Here is a 27921-nt window from a genome sequence, read left to right as displayed (position 1 = left end):
CATACTCAACGCGTCTCCAACCACAGTAGTCTTATATCTTCGTGTGATTATAATGTGCTAAGAACCACATATCCCAAATTTATTAACTTCAGACCACAATGATTTAAAGGCAAAAAAGAATCTCATTACATGAAATATTGACTATACAACAAATAACAAAAACTGATTATTTGTCAAACAATACTCAATATAATCAGTTACCAAATGGAGCCAAAGAATCAATATAGATTGTGCTTGTGACATTATGGTCTTTTAAAAAAATGATTAAATTGAAATTTACTACACTGTAAAGAAAAGGACTTTACTCTCTGGCTCTCCATTTTACTAACATTACTCTCTTGTCCACAGTTGCATCTTTTCTTAGTTATGGCTCTTGTTATGACATACCAGTTATATAACGGTATCTCTGTCAGTCTACATGAACACTAAGTCATGTATATATTTTTTAATTTTATTCTAAAGGTAGTGTACAGAAGGGTTACAGTTACATAAATAAGGTAATGACTACATTTCTTTTTGAACAGCATTACTCCCTCCCTCATTTTCTCCTATTTCCCTCCACTAACTTCTCCCAAGTTGCAAAGTTCATTTCCAACCTAGTGTCTTGTGAGTATCACTGTTGCATTGGTTCACATCCTTTGTCCTTTGTCTCATCATTTTGTGGGACCAAAATAAATAACAACACTAAGTCATTTATAACATGCCAGCAGTAGCTGTGTGGATTGTGTACTGTGGAGGATGTGTTCACTACTGAGATAGGAAGATAATAGAAGGAGTAGTTAAACAGGTTGATGCTTGTGTCCTAATTTTAGATTTATAACATCTGTTTCAGGGGCTGGGAATGTGGCCTAGTGGTAGAGTGCTTGCCTAGCATGCATGAAGCCCTGGGTTCGATTACTCAGAACCACATAAGCAGAAAAAGCTAGAAGTGGTGCTGTGGCTCAAGTGGTAGAGCAAAAGAAGCTCAAGGACAATGCTCAGGCCCTGAGTTCAAGCTCCAGGACTGGCAAAAATAAAATAAAATAAATATGTAATATCTGTTTCAGCTTAGCTTCTTTGATCTCATTTCCTTTCTGAACATGAGGAGATTGATCTAGAATATTTTCAGATATATCTAATTCCTAAGTTCTGTGATTGTAAGCAAGTAATTATTTACTTAAACCAAAAAAAGTTTCATTATGCTTATTATCTTAGTACTGTGGTATTGTCTCAAGCAAGATAATAGCTTATTTGTTTATTATACTCCACCTGAAATAGTTACATCCTGTGGCAGGCTAACAAGAGAACACTTTAGTATCAGAGTATAGCACAGGCTAATATACTAATATGATCATTAACCAGAACTTACACAAACATACATATGTGTATCATAAAACAAAATCATATTTCTTTGTCACAATAATTTTAATATGTATTTTAATATAGTGCCAAAGATTTTGATACTTCAAAGTTTTAAACAGATTTTCTGACATTGAGATAAAACTGATTGATACCATGTTTGCATCTCTTTCTATATACTAGAAGTAAGGAATATATTTCTGAAACAAATATGACTTATATACACATTGCTTTATGTTCTAAATAGGTACCAAAACTAGAATGGGCTTCCAGCCAATGGCTGACCTACACAGTGATACTGAATCAGATTTTTGCTGACCAATCCAAACTCCCTCCAACACAGGTGGCTTTGTTTGTTTTAGCAAGTCAACAGACTTGCTAAGTCTCCCTGAGCTAGCAGGAGTATCTAGAATACATCTATGCACTTCCACTTGAGGACTCCTGGCTCTCCCAGGTTTTCTGGACTTTCTATTTCTCTTGCTCATTTAGTTCTATCTTTGCATCTGCTTCTTCTCAGAGCACCTGGCCTGACATAAGTAGTGGAGTAATACATGGTGTAAAGCAAAAGTAAAAGCACAATCACAATACTAGATTAGAAATGTGCTGTGTTCTCTTAAATAAGAATGGTCAGGAAATGAGGAAATGCCATTTGAGCCATGTTGCTGTCTGATTTACAAAGCAAAATTAAATTGCTTAAGAAAATATAATGGATTGGCTTGGCCTGTAAATTTCTCACTCCAGGGCTGACACTTTTACTTACAACTGCTTTTACATATTATTTGAGATGGAGATAAAGCAAATGTAATGGGAATATATATTTGTATTACAATCCACATTACACAAATCATTGCAAATATGTGGAAAAAATTTGTCCCCAGGGAGGAAAAAGGCTTCATAAACCGTAAAATGAGACAATTAGCCTTTGGATAGATGAGGTTGTATTTCCTCTCATCCAGCTTTAATTTCTCCCAGTTCTTTTATATTTATTTCTCTAGTGAATTGCAGTTTCTATGCAAATTCTTCAGTCAGCAGTTTTAAAGTAGTGAATGACATTGAATTTATCTTTTTTATTTCCTTCTAACTTTTCATGATCTTATTTCCTGAAACATCTCCATTCCCTAAGTTAGTATTGAATGTGTTTCAAAATACTGCACTGTTCAGATTAATAAACATGTTCTTATTTAGATCTGACATACAAAATCTTAAAAGAGCCTTTAAAAAAATTTCTCTTTCTAGGGCTGGGAAGGTGGCTCAGTGGTAGAGCGCTTGCCTTGCATGCATGAGGACCTAGCTTTGATTCCTCAGCACCACATAAGCAAAAAGAAAAAAGCCGGAAGTGGTGCTGTGGCTCAGGTGGTAGAGTGCTAGCCTTGAGCTGAAGAGCTGAGGGATAGCGCCCAGGCCCAGAGTTCAGGCCCCACGACGAGACACCCCCCCCCCAAAATAAAAGAAAAAATCTCTTTCCATAGGTACCAAATCTTTCTGTTAGAATCACATTAGAAGCCCAAGGTAAGATTGTATCTTCCTCTGAAATAAGACTTCAAAACTAACATTTTCTTTTAAGGCTTTGAAAGTCTTGCATGGCTTTACTTCTTTTTGTTGTTATTGTTGTTCTGTTCATTTAATATTTTAAAGCTTGGTAATTAAAAAAATCTTTTAAACTTTTACAAAGCGCTTTGATCAGCTAGTTTTGAATAGATTCCCTTGCTTGTTCTTTTGGCAAGCCTGGCGCTTCTCCCCTTTTCATAATAAGTGAATAAATGCTCTTCTTTCTACAGATCAGAGTGAATGGAAGGACTTTTTTTTTTTTAATAAGAAAAGGAGTATTCAAAGAATTGCTTTCCTAAGCTTAATAAAAAGCAGTTGTGGCTGAAAAACTTATGATGTCATCTAAGTTTTATCTTGCATAGGCAGCAGAGTGAGGAAATTCCAGAATTAACAAGTATGCTGGCACAGCTGTGCCCAGAGTTGAAAAGTTCAAGATGTTCTTTTCACACTCACAACTGGACATTATGCTCCATATTGGAATCTGCAAAAATAATTGGCCCCTTCCATTTCCAAGTTACTAAAACATTTATAAATGACTCTATTTAGAAGATGTAAAATTTTAAATTGATGTAGTGTATTGGTCATTTTGACTAAAAGTTATTGTGTATTATTTGGATTGATTTTGTAATAAGCAGTAATTGATTCTTTGAATTGACAGGTCCTTTCAAATGATTTGCAACATGGAAAATACTTTTAAGAAATGAGTTAAGGAGCTGGGGAGGTGGGGAGGAAAGAGATGGTAGGGGAAAAACAAAAATTGGAAATGGACTCATTACCTTGCTCATGTAACTGTGACCCCTCTGTACAGTATCTTTACAATAAAAATATTTAAAAAAGAGAAAAAGAAATGAGCTAAGGAAGAAGAGAATTAAAAGCCAAGGATAGCCAGACACTGGTGGTTCATGCCTGAAGTCCTAGCTACTCAGGAGGCTGAGATCTGAGGATTATGGTTCAAAACCAGCCTAGACAGAAAAGCCTGTGAGATTCTTATCTCTAATTAACCTCCAGAAAACTGGAAGTAGCTCTGTGGCTCAAAGCAGTATAACTAGTCTTGAGTAGAAGTGCTCTCAGGAACAGCACCCAGGCCCTGAGTTAAAGACGGCCAAAAAAAAAAAAAAAAAAAAAAAGGCCAATGATAGTCTTTGGATTGACTGTCTATTTCTCAATTTAGCTATAGTTATTGTTATCTAAAGGACAGTTGGCTGGCTGATTATCCATCCTACCGTGAGATAAGAGCAAATTGTCTAAAATAAAACTAAACATCATTTCATAACTCAGGTATCTTTTGAACAGTATACTAGAAATTGAGAGAGCATATAAGCATTTTCGTTTGAAAGAATAGTTTTGAAGGAATGATTTTAGTATGATATTACACTAGATTATTCCTTTAGGTTTGTATTATGCATAATTTTATCCCTCAAATATTCCCTGTCTTTTTTTTTCCCCTTTGCAGAAGAATGAAAAGGAATATTACATAGATCAGCAGATTGTACACCATAGCAAGCAGAAATTAATGGCTTTAAATGGGATATAATTTTTTTATTTCTCCATCAAAATTAAATATATGCATGTTGTTTATTTTACTTAGTTCAACTTTAACACAGGCTGAACAACTCTTTATAATTATGTCTATATGTCTTTCAATACTGAAATTATTCATTTACAGCTATACTTGACTGGTATTAAAATAATGGCTAGGGCTGGGAAGGTGGCTCAGTGGTAGAGCGTTTGCCTTGCATGCATGAGGCCCTGGGTTCGATTCTCAGCCACCACATAAGCAAAAAGAAAAAAACCAGAAGTGACGCTGTGGCTCAAGTGGTAGAGCGCTAGCCTTGAGCTGAAGAGCTGAGGGACAGCGCCCAGGCCCAGAGTTCAGGCCCCATGACCGGACCCAAAGTAAACAAACAAACAAACAAATAAAATAATGGCTATTTTAAAAATAATATATTTGGGGGCTGGGAAGGTAGCTCAGCGGTAGAGTGCATGCCTTGCAAGCATGAGGCCCTGGGTTCAATTCCTCAGCACCACATAAACAGAAAAAGCCGGAAGTGGCGCTGTGGCTCCAGTGGTAGAGCACTAGCCTTGAGCTGAAGAGCTGAGGGACAGCACCCAGACCCAAAGTTCAGGCTCCATGACCGGCAAAAAAAAAAAAAAAAAAAAATAATAATAATATATTTGAACATAGTAAAATTACTGTCTAAATTTATTATTTATCTAAATGTGATAAAATGATAGTATTTAACTAAATGTAATGAAATGCAATTATGTGTCCAAATGTAATAGCTTAAGGCTGTTACTTCTGAAAGAGAAGTTATAACTGTGAGTTATAATTTAGAGTATGTTTTGAAGCAAGGCTTATTTCAAGTCACATTAGTTCTATGAGCCTCAGTTTTGTAATATGAAGTTTAGATTATTTTAATACCTCCCTAGCAAGATAATTATGGAAGACATACATTATTGTAATTATAATATAAATATATATTATGTATTGTATATTTATATATTACATACTATATACAAGATATGTAGTATAAATACTATATATACTTGTTCGTATATATATTTGTTTTTTATTGTGAAAATACTGTATATATATTTGTATATAAATATATTTCCTATATATAAATAGGCTTTTATGAAACAATGAGTATAAAGCTTGACATTTAAAAATATATCAACAAATATTATTTTCATTCATTTGCTTTTTTAAAATAGTCCTCCTATTTTCCTATGTCATGAATAAAAGTGAACATGGATAAACTACCACAATCTTTCTGTTCTTCAAAAGAAATAATCATATTCTTCTATTTTGCAAACTTCTGCTGGTTTTCAGGTCAGTGGAAAACCCATTCAAAATTCCTTTTCAATTCTGTAGCAACCAGAATGAAAGTCTGGCATTTCTAAAAGTGTCAGCTGAGCCTGAATTAGGACATTTCCAGGAAAGGAAGAAATAAGATAGTAAACAGAGTGTTGTTTCATTATTTTATGTTTAATCCTTTAAAGAAAACACTTTAGATTTTCTCATTCTATATGATCTTTTAATGGAACATACTGACCTACAGCTACCACATTTAATTGTTGTCCTTTCAGTGGTAACACTGATCAGATGATTTAACCATGGTTTGAAGCTTGACATGAGTTGTAATTAAAATGTCAATTTTATTAAAAGTATTAACTCATCTCTAATGCTAACACAAGGCTAAATCAGCAAAATAGATAACAGAATATAATTACTGTACATTCTTTCCCTTTTCACATCAGACAGGTAATATGCCCACATCATAACAACGTTTTTAGGGAGGCACATTTCATGCAAGCACATGAGGACCCTATCATCATGCTTATGAACTGGAAAATAATCATTTTTTAAATATTTCTTACTAGTCCTTGGGCTTGAGCTCAGGGCCTGGTGTTCTTTTGCTCAAAGCTAGCACTCTACTACTTGAGCCACAGGTCCACTTCCGTTTTTTGGGGATAATTTATTGGAGATAAGAACTTCATAGATTTTTCTACCCAGACTTTGAACCCTGATCCTCAGATATCATCCTCCTGAGTAGCGAGGGTTATGGGTGTGAGCTACCAGCAAGGGGCTTATAGTTAAATTTTAAAGATTAAACTGAACAAAACATGATATGATATGATAGGATCCTCATAAGTACAGTTCAAGGATGGTAACAATATATGTATATATGTGTGTATAAATATATACAATATGTTGTGTGTGTATGTGTATATATATATATATATATATATATATTTGTTACTTCCTAGAAGGCACATTTTTGTAATGTTAAGATTTTTCTCTAACAAATCCTGAAGATGATTAAAATAATCACTAGTTCCCATGCTACCAAAACAACAGAAATAGTGATGCTTGTTGGGTGCTGGTACCTAATGACTATAATCCTAGCTACTCAGGAGGCTGAGATCTGAATGATGTTCAAAGCCAGCCTGGGCAAGAAGGTCTGTGAAACTTTTATCTCCAATTAACCATCAAAATGTGCCTATAAACTTCCAGGGTAAACCCTGGATAGTAAAACACCTGCACATGATAAACAGAAGTCTAAACAGTGAAAAACAGAGGATATTCTTAGGAGGAGATCACAAGGGCTCAATAGCTATATGCATAAAATCATATGAAATAATGCTTATTGAAATGAACCCCAAAAATTGGAAGAGGTTTTTTATTATACTATTCGTGGTTCTTTTTTTCTTTTCATTTCTTCTTTCCTTTTTTCTTTAGTTTATTCCCTTCTATACCTGTTTTTTACTTCTGTATGTTTTATTTTGTATATGTTTATCTGATTTGTGGAGGGAAAAGAGAAGCACAGAAACAGTGGAACAAAGTGTGAAGCAATTTAACAGTGAAACCAACTAGACACTGTGTTGGAAATGAATTATATAACTTCAGGGTGGGGGTGGGGAGAGAAGTCATAATAGTCTATATTGCTTTTGTTTCAGGTCCTTTTGTTCTTTGTTTTTGGGTTATGTTCTATCACGTATGACTTCCTAGTATTTAAGGATTTTGGCAGAAATATTCAGCAAATGAAAGCTCCCAATTCAAATTCATGCTCCTTGATACATATATATATGTATATGTATGTATATATATTCCATCTATTTTATACTTTTTCTTTTCTAAAATGCATATGTAGAGTTAAATTAATACTTTGCATTAAATTTTTAGAACTTGAATTCTGAGACACACTGATCATTAAAACTACAGTAGTGTATGTTCCCTTACGTCATTCTCTCATAATCTTCTTGACTTAGTACTAATTGAATATAATAGTGCACTGGAATTAGAATGTTGTCCAGAATTGCCTGTGAGGAAAGAAAAGATGTCATTCAGACATACTGTTTTGTCATGGCCACCAGAGAGGAAGCAGCCAACTCTTATCTCCATCAATACATTAGTCATCATCTTCTATAGCTTTTTCCATTAAATAAAACTCAAAATTCTATATAGTTTTTATGTTGTGTTTTGATTCTACATTCTATTTTTTTTTAGAACTTAGTCTGGAATAACATTAAAATGAACCAAAGATGAAAATTCCATCCCTCTGAATTTGCACATCAAATAGGCTAGACTGTTTAAACCAGGTGAAAATAAAATTACAGATGAATACAAATAAGTCATAAGTTTTAAAAGTAATACTTTAATTGTTCCTTAGTGTTTCAGCTGAGACTGAAGTCAAATGCCAGAGAAAGGAAACTTCTTTTATTGCTATTGAATCATCACAACTAATAATAAGAAGAATGTAAGTGGCTGTCAATAAGCAGGATAGTGAAAAAGGAACTTTTCTATTGAAAGGTTTCTGTGTAGTGTACAGCTTCCTTCTCAGAGATCTTCTGATTCTGGCATGGCGGCATCTTCTGCAGGCTCCGAGGTTATCACAATGGGAATATTCTCAGATACCCACCCTTTCGGAGTCCTATTAAAGGACCGTCTTCCAGAAAGAGGATTTGCAAAGGCCATGAACCTGGGATCTGTTAGCAGTAGTAGCTCAAAATCTGGAACTTTGAATTTGACCATTTTGGATGCTTTTTCAAAACCTCCAAATGGGGTAGCAACTCTGTGGGAAATGAAGAGAAAAAAGTAATAACAATATTCAAAATCATTTTCCAGAAAACAGGGGAAAAAACTTAGTTCACAATTCTGTAGGCAAGCTATTTGGGCATTCTAAATATGTTTTTCAGTATTTGAGCTCGGGGTCCAAGCCTTGCCATTGAAAGACAATGTCTTTAAGCTAAACCAGGTATTTGATAGCACACTATTTAAAAGTTGTTTTATAATCTTATTTTTGGGTTAAAATATCTCTCACCTGTACACTAAGCTCATCACAAAAATTTCTTACTTCTATGTGTTTGCTAACCACGTTTTTCCTATTTAAGATACTTCCTTCTGCCTTTCCTACAAGTGTGTGATCTTTTGGTTCTATCTCCCCACCAGACTATACTTTGTAGCTTAATTCCTGTAGCAATTAAATTAGTTTATAAATGTTTTAGATTTATGATCCTTTTTTCCTTTCACTTATATAAACATGTGAACTTTGATTATTGTCTTTATGTACTGAACTCTCGGTTTCTTGTTTCATTTTTTTCATTTTTGTCATCATTTTTTCTAGTAAGTTCATGTTCTTACGTTACCAGATAATCTTAGTCCATCTAATGAAACCAAATACTAATTATGAATATCTATTATTTTCCTAGATCAAATAAGTAAAAATAAAAAAATGGCCTTTAGGGGCTGGGAAGGTGGCTCAGTGGTAGAGTGCTTGCCTTGCATGCCTGAAGCCCTGGGTTCAATTCCTCAGCACCACATAAGCAAAAAGAAAAAAGCCAGAAATGGCGCTGTGGCTCAAGTGGTAGAGCGCTAGCCTTGAGCTGAAGAGCTGAGGGACAGCGCCCAGGGCCAGAGTTCAGGCTCCATGACCAGACCCCCCCCCAAAAAAAAATGGCCTTTATTCTCAAAGAGCTTGCAATGCCTGTGTATCTGATCATACAAAATAATATTTATCGAAATGAACTGTAGGAAATGGAAACAAGACGTTATTGCTTTTTGCTGCTTTTGTTTTCTTATTGTCTTGTTTGTTCATCTGTATGTTCTTGGGAATGTAAAAGGAGGCACAGAATTGGAGGGACAAAGAGTAAACATGCAGCAATGGTACTTGCTGATACCATGTTGAAAATGAACTATATACTTGTGAGTGGAATGAGAGAGAAAAACTGGGAGGGAAGGGATGACATCCAAAATGAAATGTACTCTTTGACCGACATATGTAACTGTAACCCCTCTGTTTTTGGCATTCTCAAATAAAAAGAATAAAAAAAGAACTTGCTATCTTTTGAGAGACTGTATTTTGTCTTTTCCATAGAAAAAGCATGCTAAATTATGTGAAAGGGCTCTCTAAGGAAGGAAGCAAACAACACAATAAATATTATAAATGAATCCATATGGAGGATATTCAAGCTTCCAGAGGGAAGAAAAAACAAAACATGAGGATCATAATGAGGGGCCAAAGACACGATCGAAGACAACTTTCTTGAGTTGAAGTAGAGATTATAGAGCAAAATGAGTCAACAAATTCTTGTCAATAGTAATTAGGGAAAAAATACTACCTGTGCATTTTTGTTAGAATTTTCATTACCCATATTGGGAGTGAGATGATGGATGAAAAATTGAGTTGTTATAATCTTTTTTCAAAAATTAAATTCTTAAAGGGAGTAAGGAAAATGTCAACTGTTAACGAGGAAAAAAGCTTTGTGTAATTCTTCATGTACCAAGGTTAAAAGAAAGTAGGCATGGTTTAGATTGGTATTCTCTTCCTAAGAGAATGACTTGAATGTGCTCCAGCTAACTGATGGATAACTAATTAACTCAAGTCATACTGTGAAAAAGTACTGGCAGTGACAATAAAAACACTTTAAAATGTGATCATGGGTTGGGAGTCAGTGGTTCATATCTATCATTCTAGCTATTGAGGAACCTGAGATCTGAGGATAAAGATTCAAAGCCCACTAGGTCCAACCAAATCCAAAAGACTCTCTTATCTCCAACTAAGCATCAGAGAGCAGGGTCTGGTGGAAAGGCTCAAGTGGTGGAGTATGAACTGTGACTAGAAAAGCAAAGCAGGAGCCTGAAGCCTTGAGTTCAAGCCACAATACTGGCACTATATAAACAAAGCTAGATACTGCTAAGAAAGAAGGCCTATCTGGTTTAACTATTTATACTACAGAAAAGTACAAATTAGCCAGTATTACCTGGTGGCAGGGTACATGAGTGGAATAAGTAGTTAGAGATTTTATTCTCTCATGTATAAAAGGTCATAGAAGTCATAATTTTGTTCTTGAATATAATAATTTAGACAGATTGTTAATGTGTGCATTTAACTAAACAAAAAATGATGGGGAGTAGCCAAATATCAGAGGTTCATGCCTCAGGAAGCTGAGGTCTGAGGATTACAGTTCAAAATCAGTGCAAGCAAGAAAGTCAGTGAGACTCTTCCCTCTAATTAAGCACTTAAAAAAAAGGCAGAGGTACACTTGTGGTTCAAGTGGTAGGTCACTAGCCTTGAGCAAAAATGCTTAGGGATAATGCCTAGGCCCTGAGTTCAAGCCCTAGTATTGCCACAAAAAAAATGGAGGGCTGGGAAGTGGCTTAGTGGTAGAGTGTTTGCCTAGCATGCATGAAGCCCTTGGTTCGATTCCTCAGTGTCACATAAACAGTAAAAGCTAGAAGTAGTGCTGTGGCTCAAGTGGTAGAGTGCTAGCCTTGAGCAAAAGAAGCTCAGAGACAGTGCCCAGGCCCTGAGTTCAAGCCTCAGGACTAGCAAAAAAAATGGTGCAGTGTATAAATAAAAGTAGGATTTCTGTCTTCTAAATGCTCTATGTATTAAAAGAAAATGACAGAAATTATAGAGCAATAGAAAAAGAAAACACAACTGTATAAAAGGTCGGATTCTTGAGTAAGTCTGGCTAGCTTGCCATCTCATTTTCACCTGAGAAATGACTCGACCTGTCAAACACAATCCTATAAACTATATTAATTTTTCACAACAGGTGTTGAATAAGTGCTTACAGGTGCCTGGTCCTGTGGTGGATGCCAAGATCATAGTGTTAAATAAGATGCACAAAGTTGCTGCTGTCTACTTGTATCTGCATCTCGGGAAGATGAATCAATAGCATAACTTACTGAGTAGTGCAATGAGGAAATGTAGAGGAGAGTGAGGAGTTGGGAAGTTCATATGCTCATACCATTGCTGCATTTTTAGTTCAGGGAAATGAGCACTATGGAACTATAATGTCTGTAAAATGTCATTTCAGCAAAGCATGAGATGGAACCACTGAACTATCTGATAGTCGAGAAGAACAAAAAGGAAAAAGGCACCAAGCTACAATGGAATTTTATAAATGGAGTTTTATTAAGAAGGCCAGCATGGCAGGTCCTAGGTGACCCGTAGGAGAGCAGAAGAGGAAGCTGGAGACACAGGGGCAAGAATTCTAAGTCTTCAGGCCCTGATAGCAAGTTTGCACTTAAGTGGTAATAGCATGTTTAGCAGGAAGTAGATGTGATCTGATTCTCCTTTTAAATCATCTCTCTCCAGCTGTTGTGTGGAAAACAGCATAGAGGAAGAAAACAGTACAAGCAGAAAGCCCAGTCTAAAACACTTACACTAAGCAAAGGAAGAGATCCATCACGTGGTTTCTAACGCTAGAGATGCTATTTAAGAAGTAACTGAGTGCTTTTTGAAGGTGGGGCCCACAGGACTTGGTTAAAGGTATCCAATACTAGGGGAAGAATGGAATAAAGTTCTTTGTTGCTTACTTGAGCAACATGGAGTGTACTAAGATATGTCCTTATTCAAAAATGAACTTTACAACTGTGGTGTGGGGGGGGAGATCGGGTGGGGGAGGTGGGAGGTGGGGGAGTATGGGAAGGGATGGGAAGGGGAAACAAAGAGGAGGCAACAATGCTTGATAGGAAATGAACTCATTATCTTGCCCATGTAATTGTAACTCCTCTGTACGGTATTTTCACAATAAAAAATAAAAATTAAAAAAAAAAGAAATCGGGCAAAAAATAGACTGGAATAGCAGTTGGTTTGGGTTCCTTTCTGACATTAATTTTCATATGGTTGTTAGTCATACATGTTAGGTTATGTCCTGTGGAAGGCTGACGCTCAAGGAAAGGTTCAGCACAGAATATCTCATTGGCTTTACCAGCAAGTAGATGCTCATCAAATGGATGGAATGTCAGGAAGTCACAGCCCAGCATAAGTGAGTGTACAGTAAAGAGAAAAAATAGTGTCCTACCATTCAGTGTTTGGAAAGGGAGGATCTAGCGGTGGAAGCTAAGAAGGAGGAGATGGAGACTCTGGAGAGTTAGTGCTCTAAAAGGCAATGAATACAATCTGTGTTTAAGAGAGAAAATAATAACATTCTGTTGTGAAGCTGAATGAATTTATAACTGAATTCACTATGCAACATGAATACATGGGAATATCTGTTTATATTACAGTGCTTTGAGATGAGTTCAAGAGATAATGAAACATGAGGAAGTATATACAGTGATAAATATTCCTTTGGAGGAGGGAAGAAATATATATATATATATATATATATATATATATATATATATTTTTTTTTTTTTTTTTTTCCTGTTGGTCATGGGTTTTGAACTCTGGGCCTGGGCACTGTCCCTGAGCTCTTCAGCTCAAGGGGAGCACTCTACCACCTAAGCCACAGCATCACTTCTGGTTTTCTGGTGGTTTATTGGAGATAAGAGTTTCACCGATGTTCCTGCCCAGGCTGGCTTTGACCCTCAATCCTCAGATCTCAGCCTCCTGAGTAAGCTAGGATTACAGGTATGAGCCACTGGAGCCTGACTCCTTTGAAAATATTTTTGTTTTTCAAGAAATTGGATAGAAATACTAGATAGTCAGTAAGGAAGTTTAGGAAAAAGGAAGATTTTTATTTAAGAGACATTTAAATTTGTCTCTATACTAAGAGTAAGAACGCAGTAGGGAGAAAGAGAAAAAAAGTGATGAACAAGAGTAGGTACAATTGTAGGCTAAGTCTGAGAGTGGACAAGAGGGGCTGGGAATAATCGCATTTGTGAGGGCTGATTTTAGGAACTGTTGGGTAACTCATCAGATTTCTGACAAGAAAGTAAAAAGCTTATGGAATCAGCACTCAGTTGGTAACCTTGTTAACAGGAAAACCTGTTCCATCTCTTTCAGTTTGCTTCCACAATCACAGAAATAACACCTGCAGCCATCAGCTGATGGTGGAGTGGGGTGGGATTTTGCCCATGCGGGGAAAGAGGAGGTATAGCCTATCTTTAGGACACTGATGGAGAGAAATGGCTATAGCATGTTCTAAGGTTATCTGGTAGTGCTGGATCTGTGATTATCAACTGAAGGTGAGACAGTCAAGAAGCTTTCTTTTCCATTTGGCCCACATTAAGCCTGTGAAGAAACAGACAACATTGGCCAGAGCTGAAGCATTAGCAGCTGAGCATAACAGAGAAGCAGGAGAGCCATGAGTATATGTAATGAAATATTGGTGGACTATAGAATCTAAGTAAGGAAGGGGATGATGACCTTTTTAAAAAGAGGTGGCTTTGTTGAGAGGAATGAAGCATTACTCAAAATGTTAAAAAAAAAAAAAAAAAAAGAACTGTAAAGACAAAGTGTTTGTGAGAGAGTAGAATGCTTGACTTGAGGATTTGGGAGGTGACACAGGTAATATTAAGGGTAAGTTTTAAGATTAGCCAAGACTAAGATGTAGTTGAGAAAATAATCCTTTAAAGAGGTTGTAACTTGAAAGAGCAAAGTTTGTTGGATAATTTGCATGGGTAGTGAGGCCACCAAAAAGCAAAAACAGGAAAATTACAAGAGAGGGAGGCAGTAAAGAAGATATTAAAATGTTTGGTAGAGGTCTGGCTCAGTTACAGAGTGCTAACCAATGAGTGAAAGTGTCAGGTACAAGGTCAAATCTGGTCCCTGACCAAAAAAAGAAAGAAAAGAGAAATCTTTGGTGAGTGAGGAAATGTGCACAGTGGCCTCAACCATGGCGGTGACAGACATGCTATGCCATATTATTAAAGACAATTTTTCTTGACTATGGTATTTTCCCCTCTCTGAAGAGCTAGATAATACATCATGTCCTATTGTACCTCTTCTCAAGATGGTTGACTTTATCCTTTGTGTCCTAACTTGCTGGGGAGAATTTGGAGAACAGATCGTAAGGTGGTTCCAACAACCTTGTCCTGATCACTATTTCAGCAATCGTGTTAGCTCGGACTCCTGTCCAGGAAGGAAACCCACTTTTCTAGAAATAAGAGATCAATTGGGAAAAAAAAGCCTTTACCAAATTAGATCAGCATTCAGGTATTTTAGGATTATTAACCTTCAGAAAGCATTGTACTGGGGGAGGGCTAATAGTTATCCTGTGGATGCTATGCACCAGACACTGCTTCAAGTGCTTGTCACGCTCTTGGTATCAATACCACTTGGGGAGCTCCTTAAAGTGTGATTGCTAATTTAGTCGGCTTAGGTAGCTTCTAGCATTCTGCGTTTCTGGCTAGTTTCCAGGTGGTACAGATGGTGTTGATTTGCAGCCATACTTTGATCTACCAAAGGCTTCACATGAGTATCTTATTAAATCTACACAGAAACCTTTCTGAGTTGATTTTATTCATACCTCATTTGACAGAGATAAGCTAAATGACTTGCCCGAAGTCATGTACCCATTAATTTAGGAAACCATGATTTGAACCTTGGTATCCAGACTTGCTGGAATTCTACTTTGCTAGTCACTTGCACACCCCCACAAAAGAATTCTTACAATTTTTCAAACTTAACCCTACTAGGCAAATGCTCTACTACTGAACTAGATCACCAGACCTCTCAAACCACTTCCTAGGTTCAGAAGTGTATTTTAGAATCTCAGCCTACACGGACTATGTGTTTTTATCATATCCAACCACTCAATCTCATATGGTTGCTGTCAGACTCCTAACAAGATCATCTAATTCAGTGTTCCACATTTTGTTTTCTGATTTAATGATGATAAACATCTGACTCAAATTTGATGCAGTACATAAGGAAATGTCTTGTTCTTAGATGTTTAAGATAGGCAAGGGAATGTTTTATCACATTAGATATTTGCTATTGTATGTCAATAGATTGTTCATTTGCTGATTCATTCATTATTCATAGTCTGTCTAGATATTCTGCTATGTGAATACCAAGGAAAAGACTGTACTGTATTTTAATCTCCAATGAGCTGACTAGCAAAAAGTGAGCAGGGGACAGGGAGAGGTATATGACATAAATTAGTTACTGTAACAGAAGAATGGCCTGAGGGTAGAGAAGCCTTATGCAAAACAAAAACAAAAATCCACTTCCTTAAATTTAGAGTTCTAGACCAAGACCAGCATTATAAGTCTTAGGGATCAGTACAAAACAGAAAAATAATACGCCTCATTAGAAAATTAGTAAGAATTGGAGGTTAGGATTGTGGCGCAATGGGCAGAGAGACTGCCAAAAACACCCAAGGCACTGGGTTCAAGCCTCAAAATGGAAAATAATATTATAGTAACTTAACTTTGAAAATAATTTGAAATGTGAAGATAAGGACAGTATAACACTAAACCACCTGTGTGTCTCTTTTCAAGGGAATCTAGGCAACTTGACAGGTGACACACCTATTATTGGGTTTTTTTTTAGCAAAGAAATAGAGTCACCCATTAGATCCAAGATGCCAAAGAAGAACATTTCTAGATTCAAGCTGAATCTGATTCCAGAAATAAATTTTATTCATGTATTTATTTTCTGATCTAACTCAAAGAAGAAAGTTCCTCTGTACTCAGATCCACTGTTGGGGTTTTATATTTAGTGAGCTGCTTTCCTTCTTCTTAGCCAGTTCTGTGGGTTTTTTTCTCCCCACTCTGGATGAATTAGTGGGTCATTTTCTACCCTTGTAAACATCAGAATTCTCCTTCTGTCCCATCATTGGTCTCCTACCTTTTAGTACAGAGCCAGTGAAAAGTTGCTGTTTGGAAAGCAGGATTTTCTTTTCTTTTCTTTGGCAACACTGAGACTACATCCTGTTTATTTGAAATTTATTGCCTTCTACATACAAATGAAAGGGAATCCTTTAGCATTCAAAGTGAGAGGCTTCTTGTAAGATTTTTAAGATCTGTGAAAATAGTTCCAAGCCCTACTCAAAGGTACTGAAGTAAAATTTTGCCATGAAATACCCTATCCAAATACCTTATTCAAAGATACTTGCATATCTATAATTCCACGAGTAATTCTGTAGAAATAGGTATGATTAAAAGTCTTTTACACTTTGTCATCTGTGTTGTGAATAATAGGCATGTTTCATTCACCTGCACAGTTAATAGATGCTTCCTTGTTTATGTTGATTGGACCATAGTGGGGTTAGGTTCCTAAAAATTATTATTAGCACTGAACACATAATACAATCATAATAATAGCTAACTATTCTGTTGGGTAGGAGGGTTGCATAGAAATTCTACAAAATAGCTACTGTGTATATATTTAAAGATATCTAATCATAACATTAATTATACCAATGAGAAAAATTCAAAGTAGAGCTGAAAATCTCTTTGCTCCAAGTTTACTTTTTCTTACATGTTCCACAAGTTTGAACGCTGTATAACATTTGACTATAGTCAAGAGAGTACAAGAATACAAAGTTGTATTCAGCTATTTTGAGATTGTGAATATACTTAGGATCCAATATTCATCCATTTTATCACCACTGGATGTAGTCAGACTGCATCCTACTCCCTATGCTATATTAATAGGTAATAATTATGTATCATAACATGGGAATACAAATGAATCTATTACCATGTTTTTATTTAACTTTTACTTTTAAGCAATATTTTCACTAGACGTTTCCAGCTGAAGTCATGGAATAGCCACTAGGCACCTCCATTTTAGAGGTTCTTATAATCCTATTTTGAGTTCCTAAGCTAGAAACTGCTGAAAATTTTGCTCAGCTTCTCACCCTCTTAGGTTTTACCAGTGACCAGCAGTACTTAGAAGGGAGAAGTACCAAATGTTGGGTTTCCATCTCTAGAGTTCTCTTTTTTCCAGGATCTTGGCCTTCAAGAATACACTTTCTTGATAGCTTTTCAATCATTAAAAAAAATTGTTTGTATCTGGGCACTAGTGGCTCACATCTTTAATCCCAGTTACTCAGGAATCAGATCTCAGGATCACCCATCTGAAGCCAGCTGAGGCAGGAAAGTCTGTGAAACTCATCTCCAATTAAGTACCAAAACTGGAAGTAGAGCTGCTGTTGAAGTGATAGAGGGGTAGCCTTGAGCAAGGGCAGTGCCCATGGCCAGAGTTCAAGATCTAGAACTCACACACACACACACACACACACACACACACACAAAGTTTGCTTATGCAAGCTTTTCTAGTTCTTAGGAAATTAGTTCCACACTAGAATTTTAAAAATTACATATATAACACTTTATACTCTCATTTACAAACATTTAATCCAGAAGATAGAATCACACTGTATAATTGTTCAGTAATAACATACCCTTAATAAACAAAGCCTTAGGCATTGTGTGCTCTTGCACATATATTTTCAGCAATTGTTACCATTTGTATTTAATCATGTGTGATCCACTGAGTGCCTGCTCTTAATTTTCTGAAAATCTACTTTCTGAAAATAAAAGACAAATGTTTATTTTTTCCTACCAGGAGATTCAGTCCTCGATGTGCGGGAAACATCTTAGCATCACATGCCAACAGTGTCACCTCAGATGACTGAATTACCTGTTGAAGCTCCTGTAATCGGGTAGTTCTGCCTTTCCCTCAGGCTTGAAAAGTTTAGGGTACAAAGCCTCCAAGAGCTCTGGGTCATCACTGATGGCCTGTTCCCAGGGGGACTGGTAGTACTTAGGGACAGCGGTGGTGTTGAATCTTTCAGGGGGAATTTCCTTCAGGGGCCCAGAATATCCTTTGGAGAAACAGCACAAACAGTTTGTTGTCAACAAACACAATGTCCTAGAGTTCCTAAATGCCACCTACCAGTCCCGTGTGTCCAATTTTCCATGCTGGGATAAATTGATGAGTAATTAACCTTTTATATGACCCTTCGCACAACAGTAGTCTGAAAGTGTTGGATATTTAAACTCCTGTAAGTTGCTGGAATTCTAAAAAGAAGTCACTCTTCTTGATGTTTAATTTTTCTCTTCTTTTCTTTCTTTTTTTTGGGGGGGAGGAGGCAGTTATGGGGCTCAGACTGAGCTTTCCTGCTCAAGGCTAGTGCTCTATCACTTGAGCTACAGCACGACTTCTGGTTTTCTGGTGGTTAATTGGAGCTAAAATTCTAAAGGCCTTTCCTGCCCCGGCTGGCTTCGAACTGCCATCCTCAGATCTCTATATCCTGACTAGCTAGAATTACAAGCTTGAGCCATCAGCACCAGGCGATGTTTAAATTTTCTGAATAATACATTATTTTCCCCTTGAATCTCTATCTGTCATCTATCATTTATCCTTCTATCATCTGTCATCATCTATTTAGAATCTATTATCTTTCTATCTGTTTGTGTAAAACTATTCATTTAATTTTTTGGAAAAAAATAGGTGTCCCTTATATTCACTTACGTTAGACTTGAAACTTTGTAACTAATTTAATTAAAAACAGAATGCTGATTATATGTGAGGCTACACAAAAATAACAATAAAAATAGAAACTTCCTCCTCTTAAAGCTTATTCTTCAGAAGTAATATTTGGGTCAAAGCTAGCTTAACTATTTGAATGGCCTATAAAATATCTCTGCTTTAAATAGGCAAACTGTCTTATTGAGATCCTAGCCTTCTTCATGCCTCCACCCTATATTTACTTTGTACCTCTGTATATATATTTTTTAACCTAGATTTTCTGTTTCTGGTCTCACCACTCTGATTTGTTATTCTTAAAAATAACTGAAAACTTTGGGGAGCATCATATAAAAACCACACAAATTTCTGGAATGACTTTTAAATCATTTTCAGGAGGCTGAGATCTGAGGAGTGAAGTTTGAAACCAGCTCAGGCAGACAAATCTGAGAGACTCTTGTCCTCAGTTAACCAGCAAAAAGCCAGTGGTGGAGGTATGGCTCAAGTAACAGGCTTGAGGGAAAACTCTGGGCAAGAACACACATTCTTGAGATCAAGCCTTGGTACTGACACAAACACAACACATTACTGTCTAAATAGCTGGTAGAGCGATTTCATATGTCAGTATGATATTATTATTATTACTTAGAAATATTCTTAAATAAAGATTTGATTTCTTCTTATGACAATGAAAAAATCCTCAATTGTTTCTCCTCCTCCTCCTCTTCTTCCTTCTTCTCCTCCTCCTCCTTCTCTCCTTCCTCTACTCCTCTTTGTTTGAGAAAATGCCTTGTTAGATAACCCACATCCATCTCAGACTCACTATGTAATTCAAGCTGGCTTCAAACTCACTCAATCCTTAGGCCCTACCTATGTTAACAAGTGCTAGGATTAAAGGCATAAGCCACTATGCCTTTAATACATATTCTTTTCTTTCTTTCTTTCTTTCTTTTCTGTTAGTTGTGGGGCTTGAACTTAGGGCCTGGGCGCTATCCCTGAACTTCTTTGTCCTCAAAGCTAGCACCACTTCTGTTTTTTAAGTAGTTATTTGGAGATAAGAGTCTCATGGGGACTTTTCTGCCTAGGCTGGCTTCAAACGATCCTCCGAAGAAAAGAAAGAAAAGTGGAGCTGTGGCTCAAGTGGTAGAGTACTAGCCTTGAGCAAGAAAGTTCAGGGATAGTGCCAGGACCTTGAGTTCAAGCCCCAGGACCACACACACACACACACACACACACACACACACACACACACACACACACACACACACACACACACACACACACACACACACACACCACACACACACACACACACACACGTCACTTAAGAGAGTTTCAAATGAGTCACAGAGGTGAGTGTACACCTATCTTACTGTTGTATTTGTAAGGGGATTGCTTACCTGGTGCAATGCTCTCTGGATTTGGAGGGCTTCGTGGATCTGGGGTGTTGGGGGGAGTCAGGGGTGCTTGCTGTAAAGCAGCTTCCATGGAACTGCCATCCAGTTTCCCATTCTGCATAGCAATATTATGCTGTATTTGGGTTTTTTTTTAAAAAAAGGAAAAACTTTGCTGAAAACCCCATTATGCTAGGCAAACTAACAGGAGCCATATATTTAATATTCTATCTAAATTAGAAATGCAATGCCATTATAATGTTTCACAAGGCCAGTATAAACTATAGTTTACAAGGTAGAACACTTTGATAAACACTTTTCTGATATCAGTCTGTCTTAGCACAACCTACTGAATCATAGTTGACACCAAATAATTGAGCATGAATGTGCCAGGGCCTGAAGCTAGGGCTTCATGCAGTTAATTAATTTTCTATATACAACATCCTTATGAGAAGAATACATTTACCTTTAAACCTTTTAAATCTCATAATGTGAAGCATGTTGGATAAATAGTTGGCTTAAGGATTCTTCAATTAGCCTTGTATTTTATAGTTCATATATATACAAACATATCTGTGTGTGTGTGTGTGTGTATATATATATATATATATGAATCTAAAACATATATGTGTGTTTCAAATGGATTGTATTCTATGTATCAATTCCCCCAAACAAATAGAAAAACCATTTGCACTTTAAGTTGCTTAGACTTACAGAAGGAAAACTGTGATTTTTTTAGGAAAAACTAAAAGGAGACATTTATCTTTTACATTTTAATTTCATTCTTTGTGAATTTTGTTAATTTGTTTATTTGGCCCTAGGGTTTTAACTCAGGCCTCATGCTTGCTTGGCTGGTGCTCTACCTCTTAAGTCATATCTGCAGCTCTGCTTTTTTTGCTAATTAATTAGAGAAGTAGTCTCTCTGACTTTTCTGCCTGGTCTGGCTTTGAACCATGTTCCACAGGTCTCAGCTTCCTGAGAAGCTAGAATTATAGGCTTGAGCCACTGGTGCTCCAATTGTCTTTTAAGTCCTGATCACATTTGTTTTACTATTATAACTTAGAATTTGTTCTATAGTAATCCTATATACTATCTTGAAAACATTAATTTTAAATTTTAAGAGAAAAAAGTAAACATTGCCATAGATTATGTCCTCAGAAGTTGTGTAGGCCTTATGTGGTAATATTATCCTACTTACATAAAATATATGTATTTTTTTGGGGGGAGTCCGGTTGTGGGGCCTGAACTCTGGGCCTGGGTGCTGTCCCTCAGCTCTTCAGCTCAAGGCTAGCATTCTACCACTTGAGCCACAGTGCCACTTCCGGCTTTTTTTTTTCTGCTTATGTGGTGCTGAGGAATCGAACCCAGGGCCTCAAGCATGCAAGGCAAGCACTCTAACACTGAGCCACCTTCCCAGCCCCCAAAATATATGTATTTTAAAGAGAAGTGCCTAAGATCAAATTCAGAAAAAAAGCTCAGTGGAAAGCTAAGTAAAGAGATACCAATATTGGCTTATTCTGCTGCATGACATATTAGGAAATTAGTATATATTTAAGAATATTTAGGGAATATTTAATACCATGTTTTTCACATATACACTTATTAGGCTTTGTGGCAAAATATATTTTTTACATTTATTTTTCAGAATTAAAATACTCCAATTTTATAGAACTTTGATAATAAAAGTCTGTTTTATACATAATTCAAATATCAGAAATAAAGGATATAATTAAGATCCTTATCTGATATCATAAGAAGAAAGTAAAATTGACACTTATTTTCATACTCCACCTGTCATTTTCACTTATGTTAGTCTCTGAGGCATACAAATAAAAGTCTACTTTTAAATCACTACTATAATTTAATTCTTTATTCTTTTCCCAGCTGTATCAGAGCCCTCATTTATTCTGCAGATAATGACAATGATAAAAATGCAGTTATCACATATAAATTACATTTGTGCAATAGTCCATCTGACTATTTTCAAGAAATGGCTTTATTAAACAAAAAGCCTTACTCTGTTAGGAGAGCTCAGACAGATTTATTTTGGGAAGGCCTTTCCTCAAAGCAACCTCTGCCTGAGGGTCAACCTTATGGGAACTTGAACCTAAATTACTGTGAATAAAACCTAAATGTTTTATCCTTACTCTCAGATCTACATGTCTAGCCTCATCTGCCATCAGTTTCTGAAGATGTAACCTAAGTTTCAAACTAAATCATGTATGTAGGACTTTCTTTTTTTTGAAAAATCACATATGCTTCCTGCCTTTCATACTTTAAGCAAAGAAGTTCCCCGGCAAACCTCCTCCTTTCACTCATTATCACAGGATGATCAACCTTCTATTCATTTCTTACCACTTTAAGTCCATCTAGTGCCTCTGAGTAGAACATGACTTTAATCTTTAGAAATACTTTCTTGTTGCCTATTGAATAACATGCAAACTAATGTGCAGTAATCACTGATTTGTGCACATCGGTCCTGGGACTTGAACTCAGAGCCTAGGCACTGCCCCAGAGCTTTTGTGCTCAAGGCTAGCACTCTTAACAGTTGAGTCATATCTCTAGTTCTGTATTTTTGGTCATTAATTGGAGAAAAGAGCTTCATAGACTTTCTGCCCTGGGCTGGCTTTGAACTGTGATCCTCAGATCTCAGCCTCCTGAGTAGCTAGGATTACAGGCATGAGCCATGTGCTTATCAGTACATTTCTACCAACCAGTTTCCTGTTTCTGGGGCAGGTGCTTACTCACTCCTGCTTCACAGCTTTGAATGACTCCCCTCTTAGATTTCCTAGGGTTTGTACCTATCTTAAAATCTCCTTTCCAACTTCCTCTGCCAGAATTGTCTCCATATTTCAACATGTGAATGTTTGTTCTTCTTAGCTAGAATTTTACTTAATTAATGTCATTTGGGGTCCCCAACTAGATTTTAAGCTGGTTTAAATGTAGTAGGGCATTATCATATCATACCATTTTTCCTTAGGTAGGACACTTAAAAACAACTTTTATTAATGATTTCTAAAGATAAAGCATTTTATAAGTGCACATATTTCACTTAGTGCTTTTACATTTTGCATTTAGTTTTTATCCAGTATTCAACTTCATTGACAAGATCAGTGTTGTTCTGAATTTTTTTTTTTACTTCTGAGCCTACGTGTCTTCTTTAAAAGATAGAAAATTCCTGTAAACTTTGACTGTAAATAAAACATGGGTTGAGATAAACATAGGAAGTTCTGGTATGTAATGGATAAATATTTATCTTTTCTACATTGGTAGAATGTATCCTTGAAATAAATTTCACCAGACCTACAAAACATTCCACCTACATTAATTTTTAAGAATGGTACTACCAGTCATCTGAAACCTTTTCCTAGAGATTAATGACAAACAGGAAAATCAACTCTTTTCATTAGCTATTATCCAGAGACACCCACTAGCTCTATTATCCTTGTTAACTATGAAACAAAGCCTGGAATTACAGTATTTCACCTGTCTGTGATCAACTTCAGAAAATTTGGAAAGGGCAAATGGAAATGTATTTTCTTTTATCTTTGCTATCTCTAAAGAAAATAAAAATAGAATGACATCTTACAGGTTGTAATCATGTAAATTAAAACCATAATATTTTATATGATATCCATTGAAATATCCATAGAAATAGAATTGTTTTGTTTTGGTATACTTTATGCCATATACATGGAAGTTATGTTTTGAATAAACCATATGTTCAGACTCCCAAGGTTTGAACTTATTTCAGATTCTGTGTATATGTGTATGTGTATGTGTGTGTGTGTGTGTGCACATGTGTGTGTACACATGCATACACCTGTGCTAGTACTGGTGTTTGAACTCAGGCCCTTGGTATTTTCCTTTAAGCTTTCTCCCTCAAGTCTGGGGCTCTACCACTTAAGCCACACCTACACTTCTGGCCAGAATTATTTTTTTATGGAAACTTGTCCTTTTATCCAATATTATATATTTTATAGTGTTTTCAAGAACTTCAATGTCTTTTTGCAGTGGTCGACAGAGAGAGTTTTGAGTTATTATTAATTCCTCTTTTTTTCTTATGATTGTTTATTTTCTTCAGCTTTTTTTGACCTTTTATCTAAGAAATAAGTCATTTCATCTTGTAGGACTTCAGAATTGGCTCATGTAGCAAGCGATGCTTTTTGTTTTTTTAAAGAATAAACATTTCCTCTCATTGTTTGGGTCATAGAAAGTATAATATGTGGCTTGTATTTGCCAGTCTCCTCAAGTAGTAAAGTAAGCTCAAAGTTATGTAGTTGCTGTTTTTAGAAGGACACTTGTCAGGTGAACAAATGGTATTGATTGCTAGAGATTTAGGTTTTCATTTGTTTTGCTCCTAACCATTATAATAAAAAACGAATTATATAAAAATAAGTTAAATCATTATTTTGACAATAGTTACAACTCAAAAGAAGCAGTTTAAAGCATGATCCAGAATGTAATCAATGAATTAGGTATATATAACATAAATCATATAAAGAGGATTCAAGAACTAGTCTGTAAGTTAACATCTGCATTTTATCTTTCTTTCTTTCTTTTTTTTTTTTTTTGGTTGGTCATGGGGCTTGAACTCTGGGCTTGGGCGCTGTCTCTGCACTCTTCAGCTAAAGGCGAGTGCTCTACCACTTGAGCCACAGTGCCACTTCGGTTTTCTAGTGGTTTATTGCAGATGAGTCTCATGGACTTTCCTGCCCGGGCTGGCTTTGAACTGCAATCCTCAGATCTCAGCCTCTTGAGTAGCTAGGATTACAGGCGTGAGCCACCAGTGCCTGGCTTGTATGTTATCTTTCAATGTTAGTCTTTTCTATGCTAGACAAATGCTGTATTTACTCATCTTTGAACTTACAACATACTACCCAGAATATAATGATGCATACTTGCAAAATGTACAAATGAATTGATGTATATAAACTTGATAAAATATTACCTTTAAAAAAATCCTGTCATTTGCTTCTTCAGTAAATGGTGCTGGCAAAATTGGTTAAACACCTGTAGAAAACTAAAGCTACATCCTTGTATATCACCCTGTGCCAGAATCAACTCCAAATGGATCAAAGACCTCGAAGTCAAAGCAGACACCCTGAAAACATTACAGGAAGGGATAGGAGAAACCCTAGGTCTCCTTGGCACAGGCTGAAATTTTCTTAATAGAGACCCAGAAACACAACAAATCAAAGAAATGTTGAACAAAAGGGATTGCATGAAACTGCAGAGCTTCTGCGTGGCAAAGGACATAGCTAGCAAAATCAACAGAAAGCCTACAGATTAGGAGAAGATCTTCACTAGCCATTCAATGGACAAGTGTCTCGTATCTAAAATATACTTGGAACTCAAAAAACTAAATCCTCCAACAACAAATCCTCAAAGAAACAACTGCCCGATAAATAAGTGGGTTAAATACTTAAAGAGAGACTTCTCTGAAGAGGAAATAAGAATGGCCAATAGACAAATGAAGAAATGCTCAATTTCTCTAGCCACAAAAGAAATGCAAATCAAAACAACATTGAGATTCCACCTCACTCCAGTTAGAATGGCTATAATCAAGAAATCTAATAACAACAAATGCTGGAGGGGATGTGGCCAGAAGGGAACCCTGCTGCATTGTTGGTGGGAGTGTAAACTTGTTCAACCACTTTGGAAAGCAGTATGGAGGTTCCTCAAAAGACTACACAGAGCTCCCCTGTGACCCAGCAATCCCACCTTTAGGCATTTACCCAAACGATCACAAACAAGGCCATACTAAAGCTACCAGCACAACTATGTTTACTGAAGCATTATTTACCATAGCTAAGATATAGAACCAACCCAGATGCCCTTCAGTAGATGAATGAATCAAGAAAATGTGGTCTATTTATACAATGGAATTCTATGCTTCCATCAGAAAGAATGACATTGCCCCATTTGTTAGCAAATGGAAAGACTTGGAAATAATTATATTAAGTGAAGTAAGCTAGGTCCAAAGAAACATAAATCCCATGGTTTCCCTTATTTGTAGTAACCAGCATATGTCTGGGGCAAGTAGAAAAGGTCAAAAGCTATGTACATACGACCATATAAGATGATGTTAAGCGAAATTAACCCCAAGATAGGGACACAAGTGTTTTTTTTTTTCTTTCTTGCTATTGTTTTTAACATATTTAAAATGTACTATGTAATTTTGTTTCTCTTGTATGTTCTTCTCCCACAGTATAATCCCTGTTTTCACTGTATTTGATGTCGGTGCCCTGCATCTTGTATATACATTTTTCTAATTTGGGGAGAGGAAGGGAAATAACAAAATGCTGAAATAAGGATACAGGTTGACCCATTGTAACAATGAGATGTATAAGACACTACGTTGAAAATGAACTTTACAACTTGGCTGGGGGGGGGGGCAGGTGTTAGGGAGGTGGGGAGGGAAGGGATGGTAGGGAAAAAACAAAGGAGAAGGTAACAATGCTTGATAAGAAATGTATTCATTACCTTACTCATGTAACTGTAACCCCTCTGTACAGTATTTTACAATAAAAACCATTAAAAAAGAAAAAAAAATCCTGTCATTTTTACAGTGATCCAAGTTGTAACCTAAACGTGGACAACGTGATTGTGTCATTATATTATGTAGCTTGCACTCTTCAATGATTTTTGTACAGATAATTATTAGAATTAAGAGAACGCAGGTTGTTTAAGTCAGAAGGCATCTTTTGAGAACATCCGAGCTCATGTTTTGCAAATAAGAAATCCAGAAAGGCAAAAAAATTTAAAGTAGCCTCAAATCACATAGTGGGTTGGGAGTGCCAGGACCGAACTGTAATTACCTGGTTTCCAGGACAAAGTTTCCTTTATTTATACCAAGAGAGGCATTGGTTCCAAAGATGGTAGAATTCTAACAGCTGGATCCAGTCTCTTTTATTATGTTGTTGCCTAAGTCAGATCAACATATTTCCTTGAATCCTACTTTCCTCGTCTCAGAAGAAGGGAATAGATTTCATCAGACGTTAGACTACATTAGGAAATTCAATGCAGTGTGGTTTCATTGAAGACTTTATTATTATTTATTGTTGTCTCACTTGTCAGAATTGATTTATTTTAAGATAAATTGGGAGACTATTTGATTTATGTAGTGCCCTATTTCCCAGGAATAGTGAAGAATTCTCGTGAGTTTTTGTTTTTGTTTGTTTTTTATACTTTGAGTAATTGTAACTATTGACTACTGGCACCGAAAATGATTGTCAGTTAAGTTCAGAAAACAGTGAGGAAAGAATATGTTTAGCCTACAGGGCATTTTAAATCTTGTATGTTACTTAGAATTGTAGTGTAGTATTCTCAGAGTTGTGTCACTATTCATTCATAGTGTTGTAAGTGGCACTATTCATTCACTTAGATGTCTAGACTCATAGATCATTTTGCAAGCCTATCCTGACATGACCTTGACCAGTATTATTTTATGAAGCATCTTCTTTGTTGTCATTATTGAA

The 27921-nt window shown here is 36.3% G+C and overlaps 1 protein-coding gene and 1 non-coding gene across 3 annotated transcripts in view; both read right to left on the bottom strand.

Moving 5' to 3' along the window:
- Positions 1 to 6141: 6141 nt before the first annotated feature.
- LOC138827076 (small nucleolar RNA U13) lies at positions 6142 to 6246 on the bottom strand. Its single transcript, XR_011371946.1, has one exon. It is a non-coding gene; the product is annotated as a small nucleolar RNA U13 (small nucleolar RNA).
- Positions 6247 to 8025: 1779 nt separating this feature from the next.
- Myoz2 (myozenin 2) overlaps positions 8026 to 27921 on the bottom strand; it is a 31426-nt gene continuing 11530 nt past the window's right edge. Inside the window, exons 4-6 of one of the 2 annotated variants that reach the window (XM_070022510.1) lie at positions 20447 to 20558; positions 18219 to 18402; positions 8026 to 8462 (exon numbers count right to left, since the gene is read on the bottom strand). In XM_070022510.1, the coding sequence (XP_069878611.1) occupies positions 8228 to 8462; positions 18219 to 18402; positions 20447 to 20558 (531 nt within the window). In that variant the 3' untranslated portion in view covers positions 8026 to 8227. Of the gene's footprint in view, positions 8463 to 18218; positions 18403 to 20446; positions 20577 to 27921 lie in introns of both variants that reach the window. The other variant, XM_070022508.1, reaches the window with a different exon arrangement.

The sequence above is a fragment of the Dipodomys merriami genome, unplaced genomic scaffold (assembly GCF_024711535.1).
Source record: "Dipodomys merriami isolate MVZ:Mamm:240054 unplaced genomic scaffold, mDipMer1.0.p SCAF_15, whole genome shotgun sequence".
In the NCBI taxonomy this organism is placed as follows: domain Eukaryota; kingdom Metazoa; phylum Chordata; class Mammalia; order Rodentia; family Heteromyidae; genus Dipodomys; species Dipodomys merriami.
Note: the sequence above shows the minus strand (reverse complement) of the source record. Positions and strands in the feature narration are given on the sequence as shown.